Raw genomic sequence first — 22851 nt, forward strand, 5'->3', positions numbered from 1 at the left:
TAACAAGTTACATGAAATTATCTCATATAAGGAAAAAAAAAATGCATATTTATATATTGTGTCCTTCATATAATTCTATAGTAAAGATCGGCAGGGTTTTGTTCATTTGAGTAGTCGTACCTGCAGTGCAGTTCGCACAACACCTGATGTTTGCTTTAGGACGTTGTGCAGCAGTTCCAGGAGAGCTTGCAGGACGACCAGGCTGATCTTCCTTCCAGCATGCTTTTCTCCATCAAGGTAAACCTGCGCAGCTTCCGAGAGAGTGCTCACCAACACCTCCACCAGCTCTGTGGAGCAGAAAATGCTTCCAAGTCAGGGCTGAATCTGACTTTCATATTTGTTGGACCAGGAAAACCTCTAAAGATTTCAAACTCACATAAAGTTACTACTCAGGTTAAGGCTACACAGTCAAAATGAATGACGTTTTGCTATTAAGATAGTCACATTTTTTTCTCTCTGCCAAACTTGGTCATGACTAGAATCACAATTTCTCCTGAACCAGAGACAACATCAGAGGCATCTTACCTGAACTAATGAGAAAAGGTATCAGACTGTTTTGGGTGTTCTGGGACCTTCAAGTCAGCTGCCAGGCTTGATTGGTTTTTATACTTGGCCTTTACACTGTTTTGTAATGGTTATGAGTAAACAAAGTTCAAGGAATAAAAAGAAAAAGCGCTTTCAGTTGCAATATTCTCCTCAAGAGGATGAAGTCTGAATTTAATATTAGACATAAATTCAACCCAACAACTTTATGTTGCACTAAAGAAAAAGGTATCACCTTCTGGTAAAACAGTCCATTTATTGTTCAGACATGAACCACAACTAAAACAAACTTAATTAATGGGATTATTAAAATAATAACACAATCTACTTCTCTTTCTCCCTTTAAAATAGCTCAAGGCACAGAGACTGACCAATATATATAATATGATCCAGCTAACCTTAATTACTTTCACCACACACAGACTCACCATCCATTGCTCATTATATTTGACAGAACATACCTCCCCTTTTGAAGTAAGTTTAACAAGCTGTTATGAGCCTCCAGAGATGTTGCAGGCAACCACAACCGAGAACGCCTAAACAGAAATGTCTGCAAATACAAGCTGAAACACGAGTCACGGATCCCAATGAATGCAGCTTTATAGCAAGTCCACACCTCTAGCTCTTCTTTTCTGTTTCTCGGGAAAAAGAAAACAAACAGATGCCCTTAAACCAATTAATATATTAAATCCATCTTCTCAATGATAAAAACTCATCCGGTTTTCTTTTTTTAGTTCAAGTAGATCTTTAGTTAAAAAGCAGATGATGCTCGATTTCGGTTAGTGTAACCAACATTGCAGGCTCTAGAAAGATCAGTCAGATGCACTGTTACTCTGCCAAATTGCCAAATTATTTTGTTGGATGGCACTGGGCTGTTCAAATCAAATAATTTAAAAAAACTCTGCAGTTATGTTTTGAAATATATCTAATGAAGTGGGGAAAAACTGCAAGTAAAGTTTTGAAACTAGAGACTGGACAGCCCGAAAACAAGGTTGGTCAAATACTTTTCCTGTAGATTAAAAGAAAAATAAAGTACACAGAGAATCGCTCAAATAGTTGCTTTTGGGAGATTTGGGGGTTGCAATGGTGGAAGCTGCCAAGTTTAGGCATATGAGGGAGGGACAGCAACAAAGCAAAAAAAACAAATAGTCATAGAATTTCACTTAGATTTTATAACTACGGTTTTGTCTTTATCATATGTTAAGTTTTGTCATGTTTTTCAGAATGTTATGGATGTTCAAGCACCTAATCTGGAGGCAATCAGCTACAGATGAACTACAAAAACAATAAAAAGCAAAGTAATATGGAATATTTCAGTAGTGGCATGAACAGCACTTGAAATAAAATAGATATCTGATTTAAAACAATAACATAGTTTTGGTATTTCTGCTCAAGACTATTGCTAACAATAACAATAATATCGCTTCTGCCTAATAATGGTACTTAATATCATTAGGGTAATTATGACTTGAGTTCAGGCTAGCACAACAAACTCACGTCATGACAACATCTGAATACACAGCAATTTAGAAGTGTCACAGCAGAAAACCTAGCTCGATCAATGTTTGTGCAATACAACATTTAGCATTTATCTCATTAAGACACTTGGTCATTTTAAAGGGTATTTAAAAACATATATATAAATAAATGATGATAACAGTAAGCAGTTACCTTGCAGTGATCTATTTTAGTATTTTGTCATCATCCAAGTTAAAAATAGACATTGTGCAAAAGCTTAGCAGAGTTATCTATTTATAAACTGTATTTAAAACAGTTCTGTTGGGAAACGACACACTGAAATGCTAAGAGCACCAGAGGAGCGAAGAGGAAAACTCATCCGACTCACGAATGGCCAATAAAAACCATTTTAGCTCATGGTAGTTGTAATTAAAGTAATAAAAACACATTGCATATAAATGAATGATTAAAACAAGTTTAACGCTTAATTATTAATTAACATCCTTTCGATATAAAATACATAAATTCCTAGTATTTTTAGTTAAAGCTTGGGAGTAAATGGGTAACTCCTGAGCTCAGTCCAGTCTGACTCAGATAAACAAACTTCCATGTCTGATTATTCTGACATTTAATGACTTTGGTAAACCTAATTCACCTAAAACAGAAAAAAGAAGAAGTTTAGTTTCACTGACTACCAAGAGAGAGAGAAAAAAAAAATTGTCATTGTGTCTTCAACTTGGAGAACAACCATACCATCGATTTCCACTATGAATAAATGTCAATTCAGTTCATCTCTGTAAGCCTTGCTATTAGGAAAACATTAATATGGAAGACAGATGTTGGTGTAGAAGTTATGCTAAAGAGCAAAATGATCGATTTCACATATATGTGGGAGTTTCCTGGGACACCATTTGGGAAATGACCTGAAACAAATTTTGAATGACTTATTGATGCAAATCGCATCGACATTAAGCAGCGCATGCACTGAAGCAGTTTGCTAAGATGCCAAAAATAAAATAAAATAAAATAAAATGCAAGAAAGAAAGAAGAAGAAAAAAAATATATACCATCCATATAAGCAGAGAGGAATGGTTTGTGAAGTGTTTTTTTTTCTATAATCAAAGATGAAGCTGTGTCATGTTTTGTCCAAATCTCAACCCTGGACCGAGCTCAAAGACATCTCGGCACATTAAGCACTTCTGAACTGTTGGACTGAATTTCTGATGTTCCCAATGTGTCCATTTCCTTATTAAATCCGTCAGTCTGCTTGTCAGTGTGCCTACAAAACAGGTTTCATATTCCCTCTCAGTGGATAAGCCCTAGGCTTCGTATCCTTATTTAATCAGATTACAGCCTAGACGGTTTCCGTCAATCTGCCGCGCGCGCCCAAATTAAAACCGAGCAATCTTTGAGCGTGCACATTAGAGCAAACTTTATTTTGAAATCACATTTCACTGTGGAATCAGGTTATCTCTCTCCTGCTGGTTCTCTTCATCGCTGTCGCTCGTTTTTAACCTCCCAATTTTCTCCTCTATAATCCCATCCCCTTCCCAAGTGTCTCTGACCCAAATGTAGGCCTGTTTATCCCATTCTTCCTCCCATCAACCTTTCTGCAACCATTTTTACTTCCCCTATTGGTGTTTTTGGCTCCCTTGTCATATTCCCTCCCTCCTGTTCTTTTTTGCCATCTTTTTTTTTCCTTTTTCCCTTTTTCTTGTTCCCTTCTTCTGTCCTATCTCTGTCTTCATTCCCCAGGGGGTATTATCTCAGTCAGAGGCAAATCTGCCCAATTATAAACCTCATCTCCTCTCTCTCTCTGTTACACACACACAGATGCTGGGTTCTTCTGAATCCTCTGCTCCACACACACACACACACACTCACACACACACACACACATCTTCTCTCAGCCTCACACGTACACGGAGGAATACACACAGACACGTTTGCACGAGCACACAAAAACCCACTACCTTGTTTTGCTCTTCTTCACTGTCTATTTCATTGTCTAACAACACATACACACGCAGACTCGCAAACCACAGCTACCCTCCTCTCTCTCTCCCTCACTCTCTCTCTCTCTCTGTCACACCTTAAAAAGCCAATTATTCACGCTTCTTCCCTTTTTGCTTTCCTCTCCTCTCCCCTTTCCCCTGTTCTCTCCCATCACTACACCGATCTGCAGAGAGCGACTCCCAAAACAACGGAGAGAGGAGAAGAAGGGCCAAAAATAGGTGACGAGGGATGTGTAAAACTGAAAACAGACAAAACAGAAGACGACGAGATGATGGGAGGGAAAGGGGGGCAGTGGTGGTGGAGAGGGTGGGGGGTGGGGGTAAAACAGGCGCTGATTAGTTTGGAAAAGTGCGGGACAGTCAAAAACAAAACAGAAAGGACATGAGAGGAATGAAGAAGCAGTAAAGAAGTGGAGATGGTGTTAATTGCCAGGCCAGTGTTAGTGCTGGGTTGACAGTTTCCTGTTGGTAGGGGGGCTGATTGGATGATAATGATGCTGACTAGTGAACTGCTGCACTGCTGACCCAATGGAAACAGAAGAAGAGATGCTGGCTATGAGCTCACCGAGGAAAAGATAGAGAAATGCACACTGAGTCAGTGAAAGGGACGTGGAGACAAATTAGCACGGGTTTCCAGGGAAGCATTAGAGAGTTGCATTTTATGACAATACAGTTGTGTTCTGCAAACTTCTGTTTTTACTGTCGTTTCCCCTAGTTTGAATTCTTGCGTGCATCTATGCACGTTCAAGATTTGTGTATAAATATTTGTTAGTTTTTTGAATCTATAGTTAAACGTGTAATTGCAATTGTATGAGATGGTGCCAGAATGACCCAATGTTAAAGAAAGTACTAACCTGTATGTGAGAGTAAAAATGGTTTTTATTACCTTCACCACAGCTTCAGCGGACGACAAAACTGCCACATCTTTCTGATGTGAAACAATGACACCCAGATTTCTAAGCTTCCAACTTTAATGTGACGCCTTTCCAGTACAATTCAACTTAAAAATGAAGAAAGGTACATTTTAAAACATAAAAATACACAATGACCTGGTTGCATGGGCTTAAACTAATACTTGTTGGATTAAAATATGAGCAGTTCTAAATACCAGGCAGTTGTGACCTGAAACCTTCGGGTGTTTGGGAAAAGGGAGTTTAGTTTTTCAGCAACACAGCGAGTCCAATCACACATCAACAGAAGAACGGCTTCACCAGAAGAAAATGCAGCTTTTGAGGTAATCAATTGAGTGTGAGCAGAAAATGACCTGAAGCGGGTTGTGGATAAGAAAAGTCTTCAAGATTTTGAGAAGTTTTGCCAGGTGGAATTGGCAGATATAAGTCAAGATGCCGATCATTTCTTTTTGTCATCAAAAAAAAAATTAAAATGAAGATACTTTATCAGTGTTAGCTTGACATACACATTTAGACAACCAGGTTATTGTTACTGCTTTTATGATTATTATTATTTTTTTTTTTTTTTTTCAAAAATGAATTTGTTTGATTTTCAGTTGAACTTTACAGGATATATGCGACATTGCAGGTGGACAATCTTTTTTAAATGGTCTCAATTTTTACGTCACAAAATGCTGATATTTTAAGAACGATTTGTCAACTTTAAGATTCGCCATCCTCTCAGGTCTCATTCTCTAATTTGCTTCCTCCGCTGAGCGAACAAAACATTAAAATGGCACAAACAGAAGAGGAAATGGGTGCAGAGTGTGCACTCACTGTACCTTGCTGATGTTGCTGCTGGTGACTCTTCACTGTGTCTCCGCTGAGATTACACAGCAGGACGACTGCGCTCTGGACTGTTCCACTGGTGACACTGTTGGCCTTTACAAAAGTTGGACGCAAGGTCAGCTTTCACTTTTACTCATGTTATCAACCAAAAGTTCAAGTTTTACATCTCTACTTTTAGCCAGAAAATTTCTAACAACTGTGAAGAAGTAAGAAATGGAAAAAAGGAAGGATATGGACTTTAAACTTTATTTATGCCTTCTCGGTATAGGCACAGTTTATGAAAACACAGAAAAAGAAAAAAAAAACCTTCTGTAGGGTGATAGTGATTCATTTCACATTTGATTTGACACCAAATCAAACGCACTATAATCTGACAACGGTTTTGCCACTGTCGACCAAAAATCTTACATCTCCACTTTAATTTTTTTTTTTTTTTTCTGCCATGAGCCTAACATAACCTAACGCTCCTTTAAAATTGATTAACAAATTTACCTCAATGGGCTGGGGTGATCGGCAATGACTTTTTTAGACACAGGTTTGAGTTTTAACTTCTCGACAGTCTGAAGCATCGGTGAAGCTCGGCTTTAATTCAAGTGCTGCCTTATGCAGACACAGCTGTCAGCGCCATCCCAGAAAATAGTCCCATCCTAATGATCTTTTTTGTTCTCATCACAGACTGTGTGCTCGTGCACTCAGGCAGATTTGCTGTGACACTTCTATTGATAGAAGCATGGGAAATGAAAAGCAGCCGTGTTCTCTCTGGGAAGAATACCAGATGTCACATTTTGCACAAACTGATCCTTGGCGGGCAAAACTAGAACTAAAAGGTTCAATTATGTATTTCTTCTAGAAGTACTGGAGAATAGTAATATGAGATAATTGTTTATTTTAAGAAGAAACAATGTTTCGAACTGCAGCTTTTGCCTTCCTCATACTGCCATCTCCTGAATGCCTCCTTCTCCTTTACTTCTACCCTCGCTCCTTCCAGCTAACACTTTCACCTGCTAATAGGATCTGCAGTCCTTACTTTTACAGCTTTTTCCCATTTCTCCTTCTTCCTCCTGCCCCCGTTTCAGCATTTGATCCTTTTAAAGATATGCCAGCTCTGCCTCCAGGGTCTGCGTACATCAGTGTGATCTGTGTACGGGCTGCTAAGTCAGGCTGGTACTCATCAGGTGAAGTTGCCTGAGGCTGAAGACAACGGCATCCGTTCACACCTTGGACAAACTGCCTTTCCGTGACGATGCTAAACCTATTTGATTTTTTTTATGAACTAAGAAGGTCACAAAAATACTTTATAGTGAATACAAAAAAAACCCTAAACTGAACAATAACAGTGAGCAAAAAGCAGAGGTTATTTTAATTTGGATCCTCCTAGAAGGCCCTCTAGAAACTCATGTGAAAACAATGTAACTAACAAGAGTCTATTGTAAGCAAATGAATCTAAGCAAAGGCTCAGCGAGCTAACGGTTAACAAGTCCGTTTTAGGCGCCATCCTGAGGTCCTTTTACGTTTGAAGCAGAACTACTTCATCATGTAGACAAATACAATTAAGAGAGCTTCTCTGTGAGAAGTGTGATCAGGAGTGACAGGTGTGCTCCGTCTTGATCAGAGGATTTCAGGCAACATAAATCAATCCATAGGTGAGCAACACAGACAGCTCTAATGGACCCAGACATGAGTGGTTCAGACAGCAGTAAACAATCAGGAGACGAGTTAATCAGGCTGTTGGATAAGAGTGTTTAAAAATTCTGCATCAGCTAGTCACGGTTGTGAAAGCAGCCATGTCGAACGCTCATTATTTAGGATGGGTGTGGATGTGTGAGTGTGTGCGAGGAGGAGGTGGGGGGGACTGTTTCTTGCAGCACAAGTATTTTGCTTAGCTGTAAACAGATTGCCCTATGTTGGGTGGGTGCATTAGAACGTGTGTTAGCAAAAAAGGGTCAGGGGAAATAAATTGTTTACTGGCAACGCTACTATGCTCCAGTGATAACAGGCAAATGGTGTGTGTTTGTGCATGAGGTCTTGTGTTGGGTGTGAACAGTGGAGTTCATATTCCAAGTCTATTAAGCGTCCCTCCTCCCTCGTGCTGACCTGCCAGTCAATTACACAAGCCCTCTAATAGGTCAACGCCACTCCAACTCATTTGCATAGCGGCTGGATGGAGCGAGCGAGAGAAAGTGCAGAGCAAGACTGAGAGAGGAATAAAAAAAAAGAAGAGAGAGAGATGCACTGATAAGGCTTTCCGGTTTTCCACTGAAGTCTGATTCGACAGGTTCGATTTTAACTGATTCAGATTTTTCTTTTAGGCACTATGACACATTAAAGAGGAAAAAATGCCCTGCAGGTTTTTTTGATAAAGCTAGTAGTTGTGGATCCAAGAGAAAATGAATAAATTAAGAGGATAATCCCCAAATGTGTGTCAAGGCACATGTCCCAAACCTTTATCAGATTTTTTTTATTAAACTCAAAAAAGTCCTTCGAAGTGCATGCTGTTGGTTGAGCTGTTTATAGGCTGAAAATGGCGGGAGCTCCTAGTTTAGATGCATTTAACGAGTTAAGTCTGAAGACGAGGAAACTGGAAGCGCTTCTGGGTTCTTGCTACAGCCTCACATATAGTTGGTGCTGTTTACGATATCCTAGCTACTCGAGTTCATACAAGAGGAATCTTGTTTTCACTGAAAAAGGACAAAGTTACAAACATAATCAAAGTAAGAATGGGTGAAAAAATATTAAAATTACATTAATTTTACATAGAAATTAAAATACTGGCCAATGTGTTGGTCATGCTGCTTGCTTTAAACAAACAACACGTTTACTTAGGTACTGACCTACCAATCACTGATCAGAGATTTTAAAAAAGGGGAAAACTGACTAATTCAAATCCCTAGTTGACTGATTGGGGCATCTCTGTTTAATATAACACACAAGTTTGTTTTATCTGTTGTTTTCTCAGCTGATTTTACGAATAGTTGATTGACAAACATTATTAAACTGTTTCTTACCATAATGAGCTGAAGGACAACTGAGAGGATCCTGCCCTGTTTGATCAACCTGAAAAAGAGAGATAATACAAATACTGAAAGAGCTGTAGACAAACCAAGGTCAAAATTCATTTTATGGATTTTCTACACTACTCACACATGCATGATCTGCACACAAACACAGACTTGCAGACACATAAATGTGGATTGGACTGTTTAATCTTCATTAAGGGCAGAATTAACTCCACCGACGCCTGTCTGACACCAGTGAAACTGAAAAGAGGAGACCTTTCCTCAGTTTCTTAAAGAGCAGAGGTGACAAGAATAAATGAAATAAGGAAAGGTGCGACAGAGGGATGGAAAGACATGGAACGAGAGTGGAAGAGAAGACGGGGACAATTATATTCTTTAAGGAGAAAGAAGTGCGGGATTATAAAAGAGCAGATTTCAACAGAGAAGACAAAGGGATGATGGGAAAAAAAAGAAAAGAAGGGTTTAAAAGGGGAAAAAGAAAGAAAGTGAATCAACCCCCTTTGAAAGACAAGAGGAATATAGATGGAACGGAAAAAAGGGCAGGAAAGAGATGGCTTTACAATCTCTTCTGTAATTTATCAAGGTTCTTTGATTTACATCTAATTACCATCTGGACAAAGCATCTAAAGTGGTTTAAATAGATGTCTTATTTACATATATGTGCATTTTGAAGCATTAAAGCATTCATGTCGTAATGGGAACAAAGTTAAATCGAAATAGACGGGTGTTAATGCGTTGCCCAGTCATTTATCATCAGTCTAATTATGATCCATTGCTTGTCGAGCAAACAGTCAGACAACCTTTAGGAGCTTCCATTCAAACAAGCTAACTTAATAAAGTGTGCAAACACACCGACACTGATGAAGATGTTCCAGCTTATAAACCCAAGATTTAAGTCTGATGCATCTGAAAACAACAAACATTTCAAAAGTCTCATCTCAAATTGTTCTTTTTTAAATTAATTACTCATGATATATATATATTTTTATTTTTTATTTATTTATTTACTTTTTACATTCATTTAGCTGTTCTTCCACCTGCCGAACGCTGCTGCAGTCCTATGACCTATTTTTTTATCTTACTTTTTTAGGATCAATAAAATTTTCATGTTTACTGAGAGCGTATTCTCCACACCATTACCCCAAATTCTCAGCCATGTGCAAAACAAACTGAGCTTTATTGAATCAAGCACTTGTTTTTACTGTTATGGCCTAAATTTTTAACTTCAGGGTGTTTCAATACTAGAAACTCGAGGGGAAAGAGTTAGCTCATACTCTGGTTCTTATCTGCTGACTTCTGAATGTGCTGATGTTTTACACAGCATGGAGAAAGTTTAAGAGATGCTGGATTTAGCATCGCTGATGGAAACATTTACTCTCCAACTGCTCCTTTTCTCACTTGTTGAAAACTAAAATTTTCATCCTCTATTGTGATGAAATTCATTGCCTACATCTGTGACTCTAATGTAGATAAGTCGAGCTTATAACAGATGATTAAGCATCTGTAATTGCTGTTGTTTAAGTTCATTCTTTTCAGATGTTTTCCTCAAAGCTGAGCGCTGAGTTAGTTTGTGTGTGTTAGCCTCCGCGCGGGTGTGTGTGTGATTGTGTTTGCTTGTACATGTGATGGATGACCCCCCATTATGGAGCTGACAGTCTGAAAGATGAGAGGACAGACCAGGCCAGCACAACATGATAAACTGGGCCACCTTTAAACTACCAGCCATACATCAATTGACAAAGTGCACAACACCGAACGAACCAGAGCACAACACATGACCTACAACAGAGCAAAAACTGATTAATCAATCCTCATTATGTAAGCCATAAATTAAATTTATCAAATGGTTTTTACAGTGATTTGTATTGTAATGAAGAGAAATACAGGGAAATTAACAATATTTCAAAAATGTTTTTTATGCATTTACTCACGTGGGAGAAAAAATGATCGCCTCTTGGCCAATTCGTACCCCCATTTCGTCCCAACCTACTTTCAACAAACCATGTGATTACATATTTACCAAAACAACTGTGTAATTTAGTAACTTGCGTAAATCTTACGCACAGCTGAGGATAACTGTATACCATTTTCTGTAGCGTTACAACGTAATTCTATTTATTTGTGCTGTGTTTTCCATTATTGATCATGTGACTCTAAAACAACCCAGATTATGACCCCTGATCTAACCATAATAACTGAAACTTATGTCCTATTTATTGCATTTGTGTAAACAGAAAATTAGGCCCAGTTTGTACAGAACAACTTATGGGAGACAGAGAGCAAGTAGGCTGACAGTGAAACAACGTAAAGTACAAAGGTAATGGCGAAATGACCTCCACCCAGGAAAAATACTTTCTATTGCTGTATGTACAGCAGCAAAATTGAGTTTATTGTACAAACTAACAAGGGTAAGATTACACTAATAGCTTCAAATAACGAACATTTTCCTTCTCCAAACTAAATACACAATACTTCTTTTAATGATACATTATAATTGTGTTGTTACAATCTGCGATAAACGTGCTGCGTAGGCACACACCATCTTGAGGAATCATAACCCACTCCTCATGACCAAAAGGCCCACACATCATTTATATCCTTGGGTTTTCAGGTTGCAAACACATTTTTTTTTTAATCCCAGCAGAAATTTTCAGTAAAATTCAAAACACGTGATTGGGACGGCTTCAATATGGCTGTATCTCTCAGCTCTTTTGATGGAGTAGCTCCTCCTCTTGGTGTGCAGGTACAAAGTTATGTTTCCGCTTTCCTAATTTTCTTTTTCCTATTTTTTTCAGCTCAGTCAAAGTTGGATATAGTATGAACTTTTCTGTAGAAACTGAAGCCTCCTTGGCTGCTACCACCAGGTTTTTCTCAAGGTCTTCTTAGGCTGAGGGGTTCTGTCAACTAGCCTCCTCAGGAATCTGGTGGCAGGTCGTCTTTCTGCCAGGTCCAGGTGCTGTGATCCATGTCAATCTAGCTTTAATCAAGTCATCTATGCGTCCAACTGAATCTTTCACAACAATTAAAGGCTTTGCTATCTTTTTTTTGTATCATTTGTTTGTTTGTCCAAGGCAGTTATCTCTGGGACAATTGTCTGGATTTAGCCATATTTCTTACATGCGATATTAATAGCCCCGGTACTAAAGGATTTCTATGAAAGGCTCACTAATCATGGCTCTGTTCGGGTGTACCTGAAAACACACCTCATTTGCATATGCATGTTTTTTTAGCGGGGTGGAATAATTTTGAGATTGCGGCATTCTGATCAAAAGCACCATTTGGTGTTTGATTTATATAAAATCCTTGTAAAAATTTTTTTCTTTATTTAAACTTTTCTTGTGTACTATTTGCACAAACAAGTTGAAATTTTGCATTGGGGATTGGAGTCATTTTCATAGCAATTGTGTGTGCATAACATATCTATACGCAGTCCCATAAGAAAATGTGTTATTTGGAAAGCTAGCTACAACACATAAACACACATTTCCCACAGAAGCAGACATTTAAGGACATTAAACATTGATGGGAAAACACAGTTGCAACCCCACAGGAAGAGGTCTTTGGCTAAAGGTCATAGTAAATGTAGTTGTTTGAAGGTGTCTGGACTGTGATAATGAAGAGGGAGACAGCAGGCTCCCTTCCCAACGTTAATGTCCCCAATTTACCATCTAATTACCACTCGGCTGGCTTCATAGCCACACTTATCTAACCAAGACCCAGGCAATTTAATTTCTGATTGTAAAACCGAAGCGATGGAGGGAAAGTTGTGGAGTGAGGGCAAAGGGAAAGAGCGAAATGTGGAACGATGTTAATAAATTAGAGATGGAGAGAGAAAGAGAGCGACGGAGATTGGAAAAAAAATGTTAAATGTTGTTAATAATGTCAAACAGAGGGAATGAAAAAAACTCAACGAGAAAAACAGATGTAAAGAGGAGAGTGGGCTGACACCAATTTGAAAAGTTCACGTCACTCTACTTGTGTCAAGGAAAGAAGGAGACGAGGAGAGGTGGATGAAGAGAAGGATGAAGACAAGAGTGTGGAAAATTACAGATAAGAGAAGTGGGGACGTATTTAGTTATGCAGATGAACTTTTAACTCTAACAACTGGTGGTCGGGAATGTATGGAGAGCAGGTTAATAGAGATTATTGCCTTATTTCCGCAGCAGATAAAACAAGCAGAAAAAGCAATTGGAATAAAAAAAAACAAAAAGTAACGTAATGGTTTAAATTAAAAGTTGCAATATTTGAAAGATTAATGAGTGAATCTTCAAGTCAGGATAGGACACAGAACTTGGGCATAAATGTTGTCTTGCTCAAATCCACATTAAGAGAAAATAAGAAACCACCTTTGACCTCAACATTGCTAACAGCTACATAAAGTCTTTGATAACAACACAGATAGATTTCAGTGTTGTGATGCATTTATCTTTCTGTTTCAACCTTTCATTTACCCGGCTAATCCAGCACATGATCACTTCTTTCTCAGCGTGCATCTCTAATAACTACACAATGACGAGATTGATGTCCATGGAATAAAGATCCACTCACATTAAACTCACCACCAAATCATGGGTGAGCATGAATCATTATGTACTTTGTTAAAGTTTATTACATCAAAGGGTGACCATTTATTGTTATAAATTTCTTATAAGAATTTGGATTTATCTTCACAACTATAAATTCTGAGTACTGATGTTTGAAAACCTCATGATCTAATCGTATTGTCATGATTGCATTTACTTCTTTTTCCACTGTTGGTTCCTTGAGAGCATCAACACATCTATCAATAAATGTTTAAATACGATCAAAAGTGCAGTTGATGTGTGACGCTTAGTGATAAAAAGTGGAGTTCTTTGTGTAAAAAAACAAACAAGTAAAAAAAGAAAAACAGGGAGAATATTGTGAAGAAGTACGCATCCATCATCAATTGATGTGGAGGAAAAGGACCGATGCACACACAGGAGGCAGGCAGGATCATTTGTAAGGTGTTATACTAAAGTTAAACCAAAGTGGAAAACAACAGTAAGAAAAACTGCCTAGAGAGAATAACTGAGAAAAACAAACTATGCTATTTTAAATTGTGAATATTATACAACATAAAGAAAACAATCAAAAAATAAGAACCCAGACAGATAACTCAGATTACAGGTTTAGAAACAAAACAGAGACCATAACCTCATTACAAAGAGTGATTATGTGTCATAAAGAGCAAAGTCGGGAAATGCTTCACCATGTAAAGCAGATTTATCCTCCACATGAACTAAAACAACAGGAAGCCAAATTAGCTTGTGAAATTAACCCAACAAACAAGAGCCAAAAATATGAAGTAAGTATTGTAATAGTTTAAGTAGAACCAAAACTCCTTGTGTTTGCTCAATAGATCTCCAGGAATGCTTTCATAACTCTATGATGGCCATTTTCACTCACTGGAAGCTAAGTAAAGCTCAGTCAGCCAAAAACCACAGTGCAACCATGTTAATGTAACCATGAACACATTAAACACAAGCACATACACACACATACACATGCAGACTCACACACCCTGGTAAGGCATCTCATGGTTAGACAAGGAATCAGCAGATTTTCTCTGCAAGAGCAACACATCATTATCTCTTGTTATTTTGGTGCCAGATGACTTCCTTCACAAGAGTTGTTTTTAAATTCCTGGATAGTGAATCCCTTCTACATTATGCAGAGATAATTTTGTCCTAGTGTTGTATATTTAAAGAGGATGCATTACATTTTTAAGCAAATCTCTTCAGGAGTAGCTAGTTCGCAGAGATTTCTCAGCACAACGTGTCAATTCAGTACGCACTTAAGCTTATGTAGCACCTAATGCCTGTCACTACAGTGATTACTAATGCAGGGAAGTCTGGCTTTTAAGAAAGGTAAAACAGGTCCACTTGAATGCAGATCACCAGAAGTGCTTCAGCTGGAAAGTTGTTCTTATATGCATATGATGCAGCTGTGAATCTGCATCATATGCATTGAATAATCATTCGGGTGTGTTTTGTATCCTGCAAAGAGCAGATAAATCACTGCTCGTAATACAAGTGAGTGTGTGTGTGTGTGTGTGTGTGTGTGTGTGTGTGTGTGTGTGTGTGTGTTTGTGCATTTATGCCTGTGTGCGCCTGGATAGTGATTCCCAGAGCTGAACTAGGAATCACTGGCCTTGGAATTAAAACGTTACACACTGTGGTGTTTGTATCGGTACCTGCAAGGACTGCAAAGCATTTAAATCAGAACAAGTGTATGCAACGTGAATTAAAAGGTGTCTCCACTACACACAACATTTCTGTTACTTCAGCATAATTAGCGATAAAGGTTTTCTGTAGTTCTCTTTCATTACACAACCCACATAGGTCAATTAATTGCATTTCGATGCGTATTTCTTTAGATATTTGAGTGAATAAATGTACCTGCAGATCTGAGTGCTGTGTTCAGTCATTGATACCAGCAACTTGAGTGCGAAGAGCGGGATAGGTTCTGCCGCACAAAGAAGAACTTCGAACCTGGGCAGAAACAAGTTTAGTATTTAGTGTATGATGCTTCGCCAGAGGAAGGTGAGGTGACTAAAGCTAAAAGGGAGTTAATGCAAAAAGGGAGGGCAGAAAAAATTCAGTAGCTTCAACCTTTTAAAACTGGGCTGTGAGAGGTAACAAAGGGAGTAAACTGGTAGATCAACTCATACAGTTGTGTAAAATCATAGCATAATGTTCCCTTTTAGGGATTTGGTTGACCTTGATATCTGATATAAGTATCAATTGTTAATATCAGCTCAATTTGATTTACTGGACTGATACCAATGTGTTAAAAATGACTAATGCAGGCCAAAAATGTTAGTGCCGGTATATCGCGTATCACTGCCTTTTCTTTTTCTAGCCAAAATAGCAACTTCATGAGACCAACAGGTTCTTAAAAAATGTTTTTAAGAGATATAAAGACAATAAAAGTATTAAACAACTTTTTTTTTCACAAAATATATTGCTATTCAGGGCCAGAAAATTCTCTGTTTCTTAAATAAACAAACAAACAAACAAACAAACAAACGAAAAAACACAATTAAAAATACAGCAAGTCTGTCAGGAAAGGATTTGGGAGACTAAGCAACCTTGAAAGTAGAGATTTGGTGAAGACAGATAAGACTTGGCTGCAGGATCTTCCATCTCCACTTCTTTCAGCTGCTCCTCCTTCTGTATCTCTCCTGTCTCTCTTTTCCTCTACTTTGTCCTCATTTTCATCAGCATTTTCGTCGTCTCTTTGGACGAGCATAACCAGGCTGAGTTCAGACAGCACCTTCAAAACAAACACCGACCACTCCACTGTAACGAGGAGAAAGAGAAACCGAATATAAATCAGTGTGTACAGTTTGGCATTCATGCGTCTGTAATAAATAGGAGACTTTAGACCAGCATGTGCTACTGGTGTTATTTGGCTGAAATGCAGCGTGTCATGTTTTATGTGCATCACTTTCTGATTTTTGATTGTCAAGACGCAACATTTTATTTACCTAAAATCCCCTCATCTACTGAGAAACCATTGAATCAGCTGATAGACAGCTTGCAGCGAAGGTGTAAAGGTGCAGCTGTATGTTTCGATCACAAGCACTGCTCGCCATGTCAGTTTCTTTAAAGGAAAAACTACTAACAAAATGGTGTTACAGTGCAGACATAAGCTAAAACAGCGCAACTAATATAGCTAAAGAAGTAGCCTCATTACATCATTACAATATAAAAAAAGAAATGATAAAAATGTATAAAGAGAATGAAAAAAAAAATCCATGCTAACAAAAACAGCCAAGGGCTCAAGGTTACAAAACATTTTAGACTAAAATGGAATGACAAGTAACAAGGAAACAAGATGTTAATGGCAAAATCCCTCCCCCCCTTTACCCTAACAACCAGCTCTGCTGTGTGGGCAGTGGGCACCCACAGCGACTACACATTAATGACTCACAGAGGGTCTAAAACAAAAACAATGTTTTAAATTACTGTTAAGAGTGATTTACACAAGCTACTGATTCTCCACCTTTAAAAAATTCAAGGTTATCTGTTCTGGTTTATATTCTTGCTTCTCGTTAGCAGCTGATTTCCAACTATGCACCCTGACTCATAACATAAGCCCCCCCCCCATCTTTCTCCATCGATACATTACAAACACTTTCTTTTGTTTTATAACGGATATATTTCAAGTGACAGGGAATGGAAAAAAAGAGAGTCTGTTTCTCCTATTAAAATGATCCTATCCCTGAAAACTTGCTATTCAGCTTTTTCAGTTCCTTCCCACTCCCAGCACTCTGATACTAGCCTCTCTTTCTATTGCTATTCTGTCTAATTCGCTTTATTAAAAGTGACACACCACTCATACCATTTCTGCTGAAAGCCAGAGTTGTCAGAGGAGGTAGGACAGCATCCACAACCTTCAGGAACAGAAGAAGACAGAATGTGGCAGAATCATTTACAGTCTGGCGAAACGCGAGTCCAGCCGGAGATCATATGAGAACGTGAAACAAATCACATCAAGCAGTAACAGGAGGAAGATAGTATCAAGCAGTATGTAAAAGGAAAATTGAACTGTCCTATATACAGCATTAAAGGGATAGTTCATGATTTTCTGCAGTAAGGTTCTGTTAAAAGGTAAAAAGCAGTTAAAATCATATGTGCAGAAGAAGATGACTCTCATGTGGTCTTCATTTAGAATAAAGCCAGATTATTTGGTCTGGAGGCAGAAGCTAATAGCGAGAAAGTAAAAAAGGTCAAGATTAAAGCAAATATCTATAAGTTCAACCTCAGAAACATCATAGCTGTTGTTGGGAACATCATTTTACGAACCTATGCAGTCATGTCTGTATAGGATGGTTATTTAAAAAGAAACCATTGGCTTCCAGGAAGTGGTGTACCGTCACTGATGGTACACCACAACTGTATGAAACACGTAGTGAGAGTTTCAGATCAGAGAAACCGTTGAACAAAATAATAAAGCATCTTTTCATTTTAAGCTGTTACAGTATTTTTTACTTTTATATCAGACAGCTGGGTGTGCTGTGGTGGCGCATTTAACCCACATTTGGAGGCCTCAGTCCTCGACGCAGCTGTCGCAGGTCCAATTCCCGGCCTTGGCGACCTTTGATGCATGCCTTCCCCCTTCTCTCATTGCCCACTTTCCTGTCAATTAACTATCAAATAAAGGCCACTAGAGCCAAAAAAATAAAAATCAGACAGCTACATTACGAGTTTGTTTTTTTTATTAGTATGTTTTTTTAAAAAAAGGTAGAACATTGGTGATGATGTAAAAAATTATCTGCTCCTTTATTAATAATTATCCTTTATTACCTGAATTGACAGCAATGATGGTTTAAATGTCCACAGGTTAGCATTCACAGAAGAAATGCTTTGGTATTGGCCCCAATCTAACAATCTAAAAAGCCATTAGTTCCATCTTTTGAGGATTTTTACCCAGAGAATCTATGACAAATAAAATATGAACCGCTTCTAACCTTTTTACAGAACCTCTCTTCAAAAATCCTGAACTATTCCTTTATTATCTGTTTAACAGCTAAGTCTTTTGCATCTTTGTTGTCTTATGTGGGAGAGGGGGAGAAAGGAAATATACCTTCTAAAGTAAGCCAGTTAATAGACTGGCTGCATGTTTAGATTTTGTTGAAAAGGAAACTCTGTGTTGCATTAATTCTGGAGGCATCAACCAAGCAGACCACTGTCACAGAGGGTCAAATTACTATGGAAATTCACTGCTGAGTGATTCTTTTCATTTATTTATTTATTTTAGGATCAAACAGACGCATGTTCCAGAACTGTCAAACCCTTATTTAGGCAAGAACTGTATACCACAAATTTGCATGATTACTAATATTACCATAGAAACAAGACTAGCACAGACACAGTGTGTGAGGTCATTACATTAAAAGCACAAGAAGGAAAACTACAAAGGAAGTTGCCCACTACCTAATGGCCTGCAAATTAATAGCAGAGCCATCAAAAGGCTAGGTGGAGCGCGTGTGCACATGAATGTGTGTATTTGTTTGTGATTGTGGTTTTGACCCTTTTACCTTGTTAGCATGCCGTCTACTGTCCAGTGGTGCAAAAAATCCCCCCGAAAATCAATGGTATCTTGTTTCATTAGAAGATAGATGCTGCACTGCATATAATACATTAATTACTATTATTTATGGAACCCCTGTCGGTACGATAAAACTTTTTGGACTGTGCTCAATTATAACAGGGACTGAAATGAGTTCTTCCACTGTTTTTTCCCGTACACTTTTTATGACTGATCTACTTCTGCATTCTTGTGTAAGTTCAACCATTCAACTTTTACCATATTTTGCTCATTCAGGACACTACGGCTTTGTCTTTTGGTACTGACATCTTCTACGGTGGAGGAAATATTCAACTTTGTGTGATTGTCTTAGGCCCCATTGAAATTAATGGACCATCCCATAATTTCTGAGAAATTTTGCTAAAACTTTGGCTCCCTTTCACATCTAACTACTTTTGTTTATTTAAGCTTTTTCATACATTTTACAGATTTCATATCCCTCTTCAAGTTTTTTGATTGCATTTTAATTTACACTGGGTTCCCAATCTAAATCTAAACCCAAAAATCCTTCCAACCATAATTCCAACCTTCCTTCCAACATTTAAATTAATTTCCAACATTCATTTCATTTCCCTTTGATGTCAATAAAGTAATTTTGAATTTGAATTGAATTTGAATCCTAATTCCAACCCTCATTAAAACGCTCCTTCAAACCCCATTTACAACCCAATTGTCAACCTTCCTTCCAACGCTATAATGCTATCACTGGTATTTTAGCTAGCTTTACCTTTATAGCTAATTTTAGCTTTTAAGAGGGTGGTTTTCTCACACTGCCTGGAGTATGTGGCTGCATGTCAACATGCTAGTGCTTGCCTAGTTGCTTTCAAAAGGACTTTAGCTAAGCTTAGTGTTTTAGCTAATTTTTGCCTTTACAGGTGTTTTTCAGATTGATCGGAATATATTACAATAAGTTGCTAGCCTAGATGCTATCCTTGGTATTTTAGGTAGCTTTACGTTTTTAGCTAATTTTAGCTTTTACGTGAGTTTTTTTCACACCGCATGAATTTTACTGTAGGTCAATTTGTGAGGGCTAACCTACATGCTATCATTGATATTTCCAATGATAGCATGCCAGCTTTATTGGCTAGCTTTAGCTTTATACCTCATTCTACCTTATAAACTGCTGCGGCCTTTACAGTTTAGCTTTGAAAGCAGTATTTTGCACCAATTTCTAATAGTCTTTGTGTTGGACTTTGTATTGACTAAAAGTTTTCACTCCTCTTTTACTGTTTTTTTAATATGTTTTGCAGGTTTTATCCTTTATTACATTGTCCAAGTCTTCTCAATTCTCAATTCAAATACAATAGATACGATTTATGGATCTGATTGTCTGGAACGTGTTTTCCTGTTTTCTTGGTTTACTGACACACATTTTTCAGTCTTGTTTATGTGCTTTAATGACAATAGAATTAATGTAAAAAAGTTTTATTAAGGAAGGTTTTGAAACAGACCAAACTAACAGAAAACTTTTCTTGTTACACAACTACAGTTGAGAAATTAGAGATCTCCCAGGTAGGAGTCCATGTCCTTGTCCAGAAACAATAAAAGCTAATCTGAGCTGGCTTGGGGGTAATTAAAGTGTCTTCCTGTGTTATTGACAATCAGTAGCTGCAAGTCTCCTCTTTGCTCCATTGTCTGTTCCTCATCTCTTTCTTTTCACCCTTTTCATCCTGTCTGCTTCCTGCAGTGCTCCATTCCCATACGTCAATAGTCATTAAATACAATCTCATTGTTCCATCCCATGCACATCCACACACGCACGCTTGCACAGAACTCTCACAAATCTGACGGGGTTCGCTTGGTTCAATATTTGATTAATTTCTTGGCCATTGCTCACACGTTGACCCGCTGTTCTCTGATATCCGCCGACCGGTTAGAAAGAGTGAAGGGCACATAGACTATAATACCAGGAGTTACAATATGAAATTGACAAAGTAGGCTGATTACGTAACATAATTTAATACAGGTATTTAGTGGCCACTTTCATCTAAACTGACTTACAACGTGATGAGCAGCAACTAACACTTATAAAAGAAAGAAACTATGGTAAGCCATATGTTTTAGCTCTGAATCTATTTAAAGTGCAGCTGGCATAAAGTAAAGTGTGAAACAGAGTTAAGTTTGTTTTGTGGTCTAAGAAGAGAGAAGTGTACTCAGAATCCACTTATGCTTTGTGTATCTTTAGTACATAAAGCTATTTATAAAGCTATACCCTCACACAGTGGTTCCTAAATAAAGATTCAGGACCCCACTGGGCATCACAAATCAATAACTATAGGGTCTCGAAATATAAATATATGTATAACATAAATATAAGCCTGTTAAACAGCCAGACAAACACACAGATATGTAGACAGACACACTAACTCAAACATTCAATCAGGGCGACATCAGAAAACATATAGGAAACTACACATGCATATACTCACAGCACAATGATACTGAGTGACTAGAGTATGGTGCTGACTCAGGACCTCCACAATGGACAGAGATGTTCTAATCAGCTCTTCGCATATTGCAACACCTAATGAGGAATGAAATTTATCAGCAGCACAGAATCAGGATTGAGGGATTAAACTCCCTAATTGCTTAAGATGGTTGAACGCTGATGCAGTTTATATGCATACTTGGAATTCACAATTCACACATTTCTTTTTAGGACTGTGTCTGTTTTCCTAACCACACATGAGTATTATTATTGTTTCTTATTTAAAATGTCTAGTTAAAGTATACACAGTTTAGTCATAACATTCAGAGTCAATGTAGCTTTAAAAATCAAAAACTGTGTAAGACCCAATGATGGGTATTAAAGGAAAGAAATATATTTACTAAACACCAATGCTAAGTGACTTCATATTGATATATTATGACTACAGAAAAAGCTGCAGATTCTCATTTGGCATCTAGGTAATAATCAATGGAAAAGAACTGACCCACACCACTGGACAGGTTAGTTTCATTGGACTCCACAGAAATAATGTAGTTCTGAAAGAAAAAATCAGTAAGAGCACAGAAATCTTATGTTATACTTGCAATGCTGCAGTGGGGTTTGTTTGTGTATGGAGTAAGAGGTTGGATTTTACCCCAGGTTACTAATTCCACTGTGATGCTACGGTTCAGACATTAAATATTTAGTGTGAAATAAAATAGAAAACAGTAACAACATGTGGAGGACTCTGATTTAGTTTACAGTAAACCTTGAAATATTTTGACGGAAAAATATCAAGAAATCAGAAAGTCAGAATGACTGTAATATTCTGCAAATGTAAGTTGTTGTTTTTTTTCCAAGACTAAATGTCATATGAGTTGGTCGCTTTGTCAATTGTAGTCTAAATTGCCTACATAATGTGCAGAACTACAAAAACCTCTAGTGTTAAGAGATTTTTTTTTTCTTTAACCAGTCTATCAGTAAGTATAAAGATCACTCTAAATGACAGAAATGACTCAAATCCAATACAAATTGTAATTAGTTTCAACATCTCTTTTGGATTTTGTCTTTAGTTTATAATAAAACCTAAATGGACAGTTAGTAAAGGTGACTTATAAAGCACTTACAAGCAGCAATCCAATTTGAACCAGAAACTCCTGGGTTACAATTCGAGCTCTGAAGACCTGGAGAGAGACGAACGGACCAGCAAGTACAAAAACAGAGCGACTCATAGGTCAGCAAAGTAAAACAGTCAAGAGGTAAACTGACTCACACTCCATGCTCCAACCAAATAGGTACTTCTTAAAAACATCAACTGAAAACATTGCTAAAATATTAACTCAACCATTAAGTTACCTGAGATGAAAGGAGCTCTAGAACTACAGACAATGTTGGCAAAGTCTGTTTAAGCTGTTTACTCTGAGCTGCAGATGGGTGTTTCCTCCCAATCACATCTCTCAGTGCAGACAAGACATCCTCTATAAGAGACAAGATGAAGACATAAAAATGGAAGAGAACGAACAAGAATGGCCAAT

General features: G+C 37.8%; 1 protein-coding gene and 1 long non-coding RNA gene across 12 annotated transcripts in view; one reads left to right on the forward strand and one right to left on the reverse strand.

Annotated features, from left to right (window-relative positions):
- The window catches only part of ulk4 (unc-51 like kinase 4), an 89898-nt gene that overhangs the window by 25440 nt on the left and 41607 nt on the right, over nt 1-22851 (reverse strand). For 9 of the 11 annotated variants that reach the window (XR_001662404.1, XR_001662386.1, XR_001662399.1 and 6 more), the window contains exons 25-34: nt 22673-22794; nt 22444-22500; nt 21822-21873; nt 21318-21412; nt 17140-17191; nt 15884-16094; nt 15192-15284; nt 8761-8809; nt 5749-5848; nt 121-287 (exon numbers count right to left, since the gene is read on the reverse strand). Coding sequence is in view for 6 of the 11 variants with exons in the window: in XM_016672449.1 (XP_016527935.1) it covers nt 121-287; nt 5749-5848; nt 8761-8809; nt 15192-15284; nt 15884-16094; nt 17140-17191; nt 21318-21412; nt 21822-21873; nt 22444-22500; nt 22673-22794 (998 nt within the window). In the remaining 5 variants the exon portion in view is untranslated. Of the gene's footprint in view, nt 1-120; nt 288-4902; nt 5017-5748; nt 5849-8239; nt 8434-8760; nt 8810-15191; nt 15285-15883; nt 16095-17139; nt 17192-21317; nt 21413-21821; nt 21874-22443; nt 22501-22672; nt 22795-22851 lie in introns of those variants that run through there. The other 2 variants (XR_001662411.1, XM_016672656.1) reach the window with 2 other exon arrangements.
- On the forward strand, nt 1443-1913 carry LOC107836586 (uncharacterized). The gene is made up of 2 exons (XR_001662524.1): nt 1443-1534; nt 1767-1913. It is a non-coding gene; the product is annotated as an uncharacterized LOC107836586 (long non-coding RNA).

The sequence above is a fragment of the Poecilia formosa genome, unplaced genomic scaffold (genome assembly GCF_000485575.1).
Source record: "Poecilia formosa unplaced genomic scaffold, Poecilia_formosa-5.1.2 Scaffold0, whole genome shotgun sequence".
Classification (NCBI taxonomy): domain Eukaryota; kingdom Metazoa; phylum Chordata; class Actinopteri; order Cyprinodontiformes; family Poeciliidae; genus Poecilia; species Poecilia formosa.